At 43.7% G+C, this 11979-nt stretch overlaps 1 protein-coding gene across 3 annotated transcripts in view; it reads right to left on the minus strand.

The window, feature by feature from the left end:
• Positions 1 to 11979, minus strand: part of ZNF862 (zinc finger protein 862) — a 33017-nt gene that overhangs the window by 11810 nt on the left and 9228 nt on the right. For all 3 annotated transcript variants that reach the window (XM_089917216.1, XM_022578304.2, XM_089917217.1), the window contains 2 exons: positions 11104 to 11801; positions 9500 to 9656 (listed from right to left, as the gene is read on the minus strand). In XM_089917216.1, coding sequence (XP_089773342.1) covers positions 9500 to 9656; positions 11104 to 11801 — 855 coding nt within the window. The remainder of the gene's footprint in view (positions 1 to 9499; positions 9657 to 11103; positions 11802 to 11979) is intronic.

Below are 11979 nucleotides of genomic sequence, written 5' to 3' on the forward strand. Positions count from 1 at the left end.
AGATTCCGGATTCTAGACCTAAAGCAGGTCGAGGTGGGAGAGGCAAGAAACTTCAGCTTTAAATGAAGTCCAGATTTTTAACCACTACACAAGGACTGGACTTTTGTTTCCTGATTTTTTGTTTTTGGTCAATTTTTGATATCATTTAAAACCTCTAGAAAAGTTTTAATAATAAAACAAGGAACTCCAATCATTTGCATTTTGTTCCATTTGCTTTATCATGCCCATGTGCCCTCTCTCCCTCCCTCCTTTTCTTCTCTCTATATGTATAATATATAAATCCATATATATGTATATGTGCAGGCTGCACACTGGAGTTACCTGGGAAGCTTTAAAATATATAAGTAATATATATATATATATATATATATATATATATATATAATATTTTTCTGGACCATTTGAGACTAAATTGTTTTCATTCCTCCCTTTATCCCTAAATACTTCTGTGTGTAGTACTCAAGAAAAAAGACATTCTCTTATCGGGTTTGCAAAATTCTAACACGAGCTCCATGACCCTAACCCTTGCCTAATCCCTGCCCCTTGGAGTGTGACTGAAATGTGTGAACTGATATCACACCCGTAATTACATTACATAGCAAAAGAGATGTTGTCTGGGTGATTACTTAATGTAATCACATTAGCCACTTAAAAGCAGAGGAAGTCAGAGAATCAAAACACCAAAACAATTCAATGTACTATTGCTGGCCTAAGGGCGGAGAAGGCCATGTGGAAAGGACCTGGGAGCAGGCCCTAGGAGCTGAGAATGGTCGGCAGCCAGAAAGAAAATGGGGACCTCAGTCCTACAACCACAAGGAACTTGATCCTGCCAACAACTCAACAACCCAGTGATTCTTCCCAGAGCCTCTTGATAAGAGGCCAGTCTGGCACACTTAATTTCAGCCACGTTAGACCCTAAGCAAAGAACCCAGCTAAGCCCACCTGGACTTCTGAACTCCAGAACTGTGAGATAATAAATGGGTGTTTTTTAGCCACTAAATTTGTGATAATTTGCTATGCGGCAACTGAAAACTAATATGTCTTATATAGTCAAAGTATAATGATCAAAATCAGAAAACTTAACATTGATATAACACTATAATTTAATCCACCATACTGTTTTCCACAGTGACTTACCATTTTATATTCCCACCAACAGGGCATAAAGGTTCTATCCTCAGCAATAGTTGTTTTCTATTTTTTTGATAGTAGGCATCCTTATGGGTGTGAGGTGGTATCTTGTTGTAGTATTGATTTACATTTCCCTAATGATTGTGATAGAGTATCTTTTCATATGCTTATTGGCCATTTGTACATCTTCTTTGAAGAAATGCCTATTCAAGTCCTTTGTACATTTTTTAATCAGGTTTTTTGTTGTTGCTGAGTTTTAGGAGTTCTTTATATATTCTGGATAGTAAACCCTTATCTGATATATGATTTGCAAATACTTTCTCCCATTCTGTATGCTGTCTTTTTATTATATTTATATGTATGTCTTTTTTTTTTTTTTTTTTTTTTGCGGTATGTGGGCCTCTCACTGTTGTGGCCTCTCCCATTGCGGAGCACAGGCTCTGGACGCGCAGGCTCAGCAGCCATGGCTGACGGGCCCAGCCGCTCCGCGGCATGTGGGATCTTCCCAGACCGGGACACGAACCCGTGTCCCCTGCATCGGCAGGCGGACTCTCAACCACTGCGCCACCAGGGAAGCCCCACGTATGTCTTTTGATTCACAAAATTTTACAATTTTCATGAAGCCCAACTTGTCTATTTTTTCCTTTCTTGCCTGTGCCTCTTAGTCCATCTAGCTAAAGGTCTGTCAATTTTGTTGATCTTTTCAAAGAACCAACTTTTGGTTCCATTGATTTTTCTCTAGTTTTTCTATTCTCTATTTATCTCTGCTCTCATCTTTATCATTTCCTTCCTTCTGCTAGCTTTGGGTTTAGTTTATTCTTCTTTTTCTAGTTCCTTAAGTTGTAAAATTAAGTTGTTGATTTGAGATCTTCCTTTTTTTTTTAGTAAATTTATTTTTATTTATTTATTACTTTTGGCTGCGTTGGGTCTTCATTGCTGCGTGCGGGCTTTCTCTAGTTGATTCACTTCTCTCTTGCTGCTTCCAAGATTCTGCCTTTGTTTTTGAAATTCTGATTATAGTGTGTCTCAGTGTGGGTGTCTGAATTCATCTTACCTGGAGTTTGTTGAGCTTCTTGGATGTTTATATTCATGTCTTCGATCAAATTTGTAGAGATTTTAGCCATTATGTCTTTCCCTTTCTCTCTCTCTTTTCCCTCTGGGACTCCCACAATGTGTATGCTGGTCCACTTGATGGTTTCCTGCATGTCCCTTGGGCTCTGTTCACTCTTCTCTGACCTTTTTTGTTTCTGTTTCACAGGCTCCATAATTTCCATTGTCCTATCTTCAAGCTTGCTGATTCTTTATTCTGCCTGCTCAAATGTTTTTGTATTCCTCTAGTTAATTTTTCATTTCAGTTATTGTAGTTTTCAGCTCTCAGTCTTCTTTCTAGATCCTTCTTAGGTTTCCTCTCTTTATTTATATTTCCATTTTATTCATACATTGCTGTCTTGGCTTTCTCCACATCTTCCTAAATTTCTTTAAGCATTTTTAAGACAGGTGTTTTAAAGTATTTATCTAGTATACCTGCCATCAGGTCTTCTTCAGGGACAGTTTTTATTGATTTAGTTTCTTCCTTTGAATGGGTCATACTCTCCTATTTATTTGTATGCCTTGTGATTTTTTGTTGAACACTGGATATCTGAATCTAATAACGTGGTAACTCTGGAAATCAGATTCTCCCCGATCCCCAAGGTTTGCTGTTTTTATTGTTTTCGATTATTGTTATTATTTAAAAATCTTTAATCATTATAGGCTACTCTGTGCCAAGGATCAGCCTGAGGTGTAAACTTAAAGTCTTCTCAGGTCTTTTGGAGTCTTTCCCTGGGTATGCAAAATCACTTTCTTATTTTCCTCCTATATGTTTCTGAATGTCCTAGTCTTTAATGTCTGGTTTTCAAAAGAGGGAAAAGAGAAAAATTAAGAGGAGGGGGAGGAACTTGCAAAAACGGGGGAGGTGCAACAACACTGGCTGCTTACTTCTTTGTCTGCACCTCTGAGATGAGAAGCAGCGATCGGTGATCACAGCACTGATCCCTGATACTTAGAGGACAGCATCCTTTTTGCCCACCCTAATTCCTGCAATCTGTGTGCAAGCCGCTCCAGGAACATGGCACAGCTGCCTGCACCATGGTAGGGGTGGGGGATGGGCAGCTGCTAATGTGCTAAGAGCTGAAATTGACCGAACTTCACCACAATTTACTTTCCAACTCTTCTCCTGTAAGTTGCAAGCCTTTGACAGATTTCAGAGTTCCAAAATAGTCACATCAGACAGATTCTACCAGTGCAATTGTTGTCTACTTGAGGAGACAGATTCCTGGAGCTCCACCATCGTCCCAGAGTCCTCCTCCTAATCAGGACATTTTTGAAGAGTACTGTACTGGACATTTTATTAATTGAAATTAGATCATTAATGTGACTAAAAAGTGACTGGAGGACTTTCTGTTTACCTGAGTGTGACAAGTCATGCGCCCTGCCCCAGGTTTCACCCTGTAAAGAGAAACCAAAATGGAGGCCACAATCTGAACAGACCCCTGGACCAAACACTCATAATCACATAACCAAATCTTAAGCTGTCCTGATTTTCTCAAAATGCTGACTCTGGTCTTAAACAAAATTGAAGTTTCCTTCATGTCAGTGTGACCTTACAGCTTCCAAGCCAGTCAGCTACACACAAGAAGAGGTACACAGTGCTACGACCCTAAAGAGAATATAATCACAGTTAAAAAACAATGTACTTCTTCATTCATGCTTTACAAATTGAGCTTTAACTGCTGAGAGCCAAGTTTTTAACCACTTTGGGTTTGAAGTCTCCCAGTTCATGAACAGTTTGTTTCTTGCTCAAAAAAATATTCATAGCAAGTAAAGCTCTTTGAATTTTCTTTTGGCAACCCAAAGGGTGAGAAGGAAAATCCCCAAAGAGCTGATCCAAACAAGTGCTGATGGAAAAGAATGAAGCTGTTTTATGAGTGCCTCCTACTGAAGTTCATGCTTTTAAAAATAATGTCTACAGGTGTTACTCAGAAATAATGAAACAAGTACTGGAAGAAACAGCTAAAAAATTTGGGGAGGAGGACCTGGCAACAGACAATGGTAGGACAGGGAACTGTCATTTTTTGTTATATGTCTTATGAGAACTACTTTGATTAAAGAAACATAATTATGAAGAAATATTTTTAAAAGATTTACTGAAAACTTTCATGATACTGAGTATCCCTGGATGTGTCTGCCTAAGTTATATTACCCTGGGGACTGTCACCTCTGATTGCCCCTAGCAGCACCACACTGGCCCCAGAAGGGCTCTACCCCAATCACAGCTCCCTGAAGCTACGGCTGAAATGCTGCCAGAAACCTTTCCTTTTTGTTCTCTTCAGAACAAGTGAAACAGAAGGGAATTTTCAAACAGATTTTCCTATGTCTTAGTAATGGAAAAGTGACTAAGAAGACATAACTATAGCATGGCCACACATACACACACACACACACACACACACACACACACACACACACACACTCCATAAAAGCCCATAAAAATGGCTTGGCCTACAAAGACAGATTCTGATCCTTCCAGGCTAACTTCAGCCCAAGGTTGGCAGGCCTGCCAACGAATCAGTTTGGAGACGGCCACTCTGGCACCTTGCCTTGGTTCTTCTCTCTCTAGCTCAGCACGGCCCCCACTTGGAGGCCGTATATGGCCCACCATACAGCAGCTGGCCTCCTAGACATCATATGAGCCATTCTAACTCCTGCTCATCTCACTGAGGGCTCTCCCGCTTAGTTTTGCTTTCCACTTAGTGACATGACTTCTTCCCCCAGCTACGTGAGGTCTAGCTGTAGCTGATGGCCTCACATGGAGAAAAGACGCTGCCCACCTGAAGTGAGTGACCTGCCACTCAGCATACGATGACACCTTTCCTAGTAAAAACGAGGGTTACCACATAGTCCCTATATTGGCTTTTCTGTTTCTGTTACTGACAAATATTAGTTTCTTAACAGTGGAATATAACTGAGTTTTCTTTTTTTGCAGGGGAAGCAAGAGACATCACCAAATATGGCCAAAGTTTGAAACCAGAATTTAAAGTACAGAAATAAAAGAACAGTTGGAACTCTACAGAGTGATAAATAGTTCTAAGCAAAAGCAAGTCCACAAAAGTAGAGGTTGACACAGGAAAGCATTAAAAACAACATAAACCTCTTTTATCCATAATCAAAATGACTGTCCTCTTCAAGTTCAGTCCTATTGATAAGAGAGCTGGTGAAGCCAAGGACGCTGTTGACAGGTGAGTGGACCTAACCTGGAAACTACCATCAGTTGAAAAGCTTTAGTCGATGCAATTTAACTGCCACACAACCGACAAATTAATATTAAATTTGACTGCATCAAATTGAGACTGTCTTTTTAAAAACAGGTACAAAAATTATAAAACCTAAAAGAACAAATCTACTAGTTGTAAATCCTAATAAGAGCAACGGAAGAATTAGCTGCGTTTCCTCAAATGATAAGAGCAAAAGGAAATCAACGGCGTGAATGTGCCGCAATGCAGCATGATGAACACCGGACCACAGAGACCCATGACCTGACGTGAGCTGGGCTGAAGCAACCACAGCCTCTCACCCCAGGGCATCGGCCCCTTTCTGCACCTCTGTTCTCATGGAGGCGGAGGCAAGAGCACTAACAGTGACCTACAGAGAAGGTCTGAGACAGCCAGACCAAACTACTAACCCTCTTGCTAGGGGGACTGGGGACAGGAGTAGAGACTTCTAAAAAATTCTAATACTGCTTGAATTTTTTAATAATCTTATATTATCCTTTGTGCTATTGTTATTTTAATATTAACAATGATTAGCACAAATCTTGAAACTAAAAGAACTGGAGTCCAACTGGTAATAAACATATACGAAGCAGGAATTTTAGCTGAGTCTAATGCACATGCAGTGGGTGGAATAGTAAGAATTTCAGTTTAGCCATTTTCCAGCTAAATAGGTGGGATTCTCAAAGCCATTGGGCTGTTTTCTCACCTGAAAATACTACTACTACCTGCTTTACAGGTTTGGTTTAAGGATTAGAGAGCAGATACGCAAGACACTCAACAAAGCCTTTGGTAGGTGTTCAGTCAACAGCAAAAGCGCCTATTATTATTTCCAGACATAAGAATAAAAGAAAACATAAAGGCTTCCTGTAACACCCAATAGAAGCAGATCACAGTACTTCAATTAAAAGATAATAAACGTTAAAAATGGATGGGAGTGGACTTTCCCGGTGTTCCAGTGGTTAAGAATCCACCTTCCAATGCAGGGTATGTGGGTTCAATCCCTGGTCGGGGAACTAAGATCCCACGTACCGCAGGGCAACTAAGCCCGCGCACCTCAACTACTGAGCCCACGTGCCACAACTAGAGAGCCTGCATGCCACAACTACAGAGCCCACGTGCTCTGGAGCCTGTGGCCACAACTAGAGAGCCCACACACCACAACTACTGAACCTGCGCACTCTGGAGCCCGTGTGCCACAACTAGAGAGCCTGTGTGCTGCAACTACTGAGCCCACATGCCACAACTAGAGAGCTCATTTGCCACAACTACAGAGCCCACATGCTCTGGAGCCCGCGGCCACGACTAGAGAGCCCACACACTGCAACTACTGAGCCCGCGTGCTCTGGAGCCCGTGCACCACAACTAGAGAGCCTGTGAGCTGCCACTACTGAGCCCATGCGCCACAACTAGAAAGCCCGTGTGCCGCGACTACAGAGCCCACGCACTTTGGAGCCCGCAGCCACGACTAGAGAGCCCACACACTGCAACTACTGAGCCCACATGCTCTGGAGCCCCTGTGCCACAACTAGAGAGCCTGTGCACTGCAACTACTGAGCTTGCGCCGCCACAATTAGAGAGAAGCCTGTGTGCTGCAACGAAGAGCTCGCCTGCCACAACGAAAGACCCACGTGCCGCAACTAAGACCCAACACGGCCTAAATAAATAAATAAATAGGAAGGAAATTGAAAAACCAAACCAAACCAAACAAACAAACAAAGATATTTTAAAAAATGGATGGGAGGGGCTTCCCTGGTGGCGCAGTGGTTGAGGGTCCGCCTGCCGATGCAGGGGACACGGGTTCGTGCCCCGGTCTGGGAGGATCCCACATGCCGCAGAGAGGCTGGGCCCGTGAGCCATGGCCGCTGAGCCTGCGCGTCCGGAGCCTGTGCTCTGCAACGGGAGAGGCCACAACGGTGAGAGGCCCGTGTACCGCAAAAAAAAAAGATAATGCCAAATAATATTAGGTTTTCTATTTTTAAAATACTTGTCACAGGAGGATAAAATATTGGAGGAAAAAAACCTTGTCAAAGCAAAAATAATAATTAGGTCCACTATATTTCAACACTGTTTTACATCCCAATTATCAGCTTGAGGCCCTTTAAAAGGTTATTTTTAAACATACAAATCATTTACGTTTGGCCCCAGTTATCCTCAAGGCTCCTTAAAATGCTTTTATATCTCAAGCATGAAAAATCATCTCAACTGGAGGACAGTTGAAGGATAAAAGCTGGAGACCTAATTAAAGTAGCGAGAAGGACTCACACACATGCAATTCCGTTCCTAGACCCCTGGACCCATTTTAATTCCACAGACAACTGAAGAGGACAGCCCCCTCCTCTATAAAGCCTTCCCTGATTCCTGCCCTCAACCCTCAAGCAAAATTAATTACCCCTCCCGTGGTTATACTTATTGTTCATCCAAACAACACTTAACTGAGGCTGAACTGTCCCTTAATTTCCCCAGTTCGTTAAGATTTCCCCACTTCCTAACATACGAAGTTAAAAAGAAAATGCCGCTGTCTGGCTGAACAATCCAAGTCAGGCCCAGGTTGTGGGAGACACACTGTTACACCACTGGTCACCCACCACCTTCCCCATGACTTTCCACAGGGGTCCAAAGGGCAAAGGGCGTCACTGCTGCTCACTCCTTCAAAGGAAAACCAACTTCTTCTAAGTGGGTATGTATTTCTTAAAAACGAATTTCCCTCTCGCTCTCTATTTTTATTTTTATTCATTTATTTATTTTTGGCCGTGCCTCATGGCATGTGTGATCCTAGTTCCCCAACCAGGGAGCAAAGCCGGGCCCCCTGTATTGGAAGTGTGGAGTCTTAACCACTGGACCACCAGGGAAGTCCCTCTCTCTCTTTTAAACGCTGTCAGTGGTAGTGATGCTCTTTGAAGGTGCACTTGGTACAAGTGCCCTGGCCCAGAACACGATTACAGCACCTCTTTCCTCATAAAAGAAACAATTTTTCACAGCCTTTCTGAATGTTTGGGGAGCCATTTAAAAATTGTGAACAGTGATAAAAACAAGTAGTCTATAGGTCAAGTATGTTCAGAAAATAATCCGTATCTCAGCTGCACATGAAAGGGCAGTGTGTAAGCTGGGGATATGACATCAGGTAAGCCACAAACACCCCAATTTCCTATTCCGTAGAAGTCACGATAGAGGTCGCTGTCGGAATTCCTAAGTTATGTACAGCAGCCTGTTCTGCAAGGTTTCTGTTACAATATATGCTAGTAAAAAAATAGTAAATAACAGCTGTATAAGATGAAAAGTTGTCTTTTTGGTGCCACATGAAAATCCTGGGTGTCTGATGGAAAAAGGAGGCAAAGACAAGAGCAAGAAGCAGATGCAGGAGAGGAGCCTCTTCTGGGAAAGTAATGAACAGCACATGCTGTTCTTCATTCTCCAGCGCCTATAACCTACTGACGCCCAGGCCGAGACCGCCCACCATGCTGGCCCCTGATGAAGCAGCCCCAGCACAAAGTAGAGGGTGGAATCCAGGAATCCTCCCGGAGGCCCTTTCTCGCCTCCCTGCCTTTGCTCACGCTGTCCCCACCTCTGACATGTCTAGATGCCCGTCCCTGTGCACCTGGCTTTCAACTCAGTTAAAATATTTCATACTCTGTAAAGACAGCCCTTATCCCTCCTTCGGATGCCTGGCCAAATTAAGTCACTCTTTTGAGCAGCCCCAGGACGCTTTTCCTGAATCTCTAATGGAGCTGGTGTTATTGCATAGTTTCTTATTATAGTGTCTGTCTCTCCCACAAACCTGCCAGCCCCTTGAAAGCAGAGACCGTGACTCGTTCACGCCCATCCAGCACGTAGTAGGTACTCAATAATGTTTGGTGGAAGATGGATGATGGGTGGGTGGATGAAGAGGAGATAAAGCACAGTACCCCAAAGCAGGGAGAGTTCTGAGACGCAGAGATATAAGCACTCTGCCTATGCACAGTGAGAGGGCAGAAATGGGAACACGACTACAAGCCACTGCTGCCCTCGTGGGTCCCCACGTCAAGTGATGGTGGCAAACAAAGGTCTACATGGATCTTTACCCAGGGATGCCAACAGCTCATAATTCATCCGCATCACGTCTCTGTACAGCTCCTTCTGCTGCTTGTCTAGCGTGCCCCACTCCTCCCGGGTGAAATACACCGCCACATCCTCAAACACCACGGCAACCTCCTCAAACAGCCCCTCTTCAGAAGGATCCTGCAACAAAGAGTAGCAGTCACTCAATACTCCTCTCACGTCAGACACCCAGCGTGATCCTTCCGGGGTCCTGCTCAAGGCCTTTTTCTCCTGGGAAGCCTGCGAAGAGGCCCCGATGCACTCTGAGGAATTCATTTATCCACCAAAAGTCAAAGAAGCAAATGTGTGTGGCCCAGAATTAGCAGGTAAAAACCAAACGAACCTCAGTGTTATTCTAGAAGGAAGGAATGATCCTTCCTCTTCTTTCCTGGAAGGAGAGGAAAATGCACTGAGGAACAGGGGTCTTGCAGAACCTCATGGCTGCACCCTGTCCTTTACAGCCCCAAGGGGCACCTTCTACTCATCCACGACGGCAAAGGTAGCCAGCTGCCTCTAGCAGCCCCTGCTAAGGTTCCCCACCAGGATGGGAAGGAAGAAGCAGTGAAAAAGAACTAAAGATGCTCATATTCAGTGACTAGGTTAACACACACTTTACTGCTAAAGGAATTCAGATTGTAAAAGGTTAGACCTGTTTATTAGCTTCGAATACTAAAAACTAGAAGGAACATGAACATGAAGGGAAATGAGCTTTGTCACTTTTCTGGATTCCATAAAAATTCGAGCTTACTAACTTTACGTATGATGTTAGGCACGCGGAACGTCTGAGCTCTTCTCATCGGAATACTAGAGGGGTTGCTCAAAGTGATTTGTAGCAAAATCCCGCTTACATGGAAGAGTTGAGAAAAGGGGCCAGATCTGGTTACTCAAGGATTCCAATTAATACAGTTTCTTTGCAGGACAATTTTCCAAAGAATTAGAAAATAAACCTATTTTATTTTACAAAATAAACCTGAGGTGAGAACTAGAGTCTTTGAGGGCCCACCAGTGCTGCAGGGAGCAGAAGGAAAGCACTGGGCTGGCGGTCAAGGGCTCTGAGGGGAGGTCACTGCCACAAGAGTCCTTGTTCTCTGGCTACGTCACTCCCCCCTAAGTCTCAGTTGTTCCCCAACAAGATGAGTTTAACTAGGTTTGCTCCACCCACCTCATAGCAGCATTAAAAACACTACATAAAAGGACACGTCTGAAGAAACTTTGCAGTGTTTAAAAGTGCTACATGATTTTGAAGTTAACGTTAAAAAATTTGTTTACATTGATTATTTAAGAGCTCTGTGGCTGTTTTGTGGCTGTGGATTATTTCTTGAGTTCTGTGGTCGTTCTGGATTCTGGATAAAGATTACTGTTCTGAATTTAGGTGATCTCTTTATATGAGAAGTTAGAATATTCTGGTCCACTAATTATGTTTTGTCATCTGCCAAAAGGAGATGAGAGTAGGGCTGTTGTCACAAATAAAGGAGATAATTAATACATGCAAAGCACTTAAACAACACCCAGCACATTACAAGCATGTCAGCTTATGGTAACATTATACAGAATCCTTCCCCTTGAGCAATCATTATAAACATATTACCTGGCCACGGGGTTCAGGTGAGTCATTACACAAAATGTTAACGTCTGAGGAGCTGCGGATGTCATCAGCAATTTGTTTTTGCCTGAAATCAGGAATGCAGTCTAGGAACAATGCAGGAATTGCTCCACTCCCTCCAGGGTCCTCCAGTGCAGCTCCTGAGCTGGGCAGGAGCTGGACCATGTTATCATAGATCCCCTGAGGCCCTGGAGGGTAACATATGGGATAATCTGCAGTGAAGAGGTGTCCCGGACTGGCCAGTACCTCTCTAGACACATCGTGGATGCTCCGGAAACGGGCTGCCCAGCTGGGGTCCCGAGCTGCCAAGGCCTTGACACAGAGCACATGGGCCTTGCTCTTGGCGTGGTATTTGAGAGTCTCCACCTTGAATGGTCCTGTGTAACCTTCTATTAACCTTGACCGTTTGTCTCTGACGGATGGGTACTCCCGGCAAGCCGAGCAAAAGAGAGCCGTCCGCTCCTCATTCATGACCAACCATGGGAACTGCGCAAACCATGCCTTCTGGATGGACCGGGGTCTCAACGGTTTTCTGCTTCTTCCTGTGCAGTCTCCCTGGAAGCTGCCACCCTCTGAGCTGAAATGCGAAGGACAGGCTTTCTTCTGAGGAGGCAGGTAGAGTCCAGCTTCTCTGGCAGGACTTTGCATGTCCATTTCTTCCATGAAGCCCATCTTGTTTTTTCCTTTAGAAAAAAGAAACACATGGAATTTTCTCTGAAATCCTATAGGTCAAGTCACTGCAACTCACAGAGGTGCTTAGATCCATGGACTATTAAAGCTGCAACCACACCCACAAAGTGACAACCTGCACCCGTGTTCTCTTCTCTCCAGTCCCCAACCCCCAGGTCCACCTTGCCTAAC

Source organism: Delphinapterus leucas, chromosome 9, assembly GCF_059928025.1.
Source record: "Delphinapterus leucas isolate spDelLeu-1000000601 "Yukka" chromosome 9, BTC_Dleu_Yukka2, whole genome shotgun sequence".
In the NCBI taxonomy this organism is placed as follows: domain Eukaryota; kingdom Metazoa; phylum Chordata; class Mammalia; order Artiodactyla; family Monodontidae; genus Delphinapterus; species Delphinapterus leucas.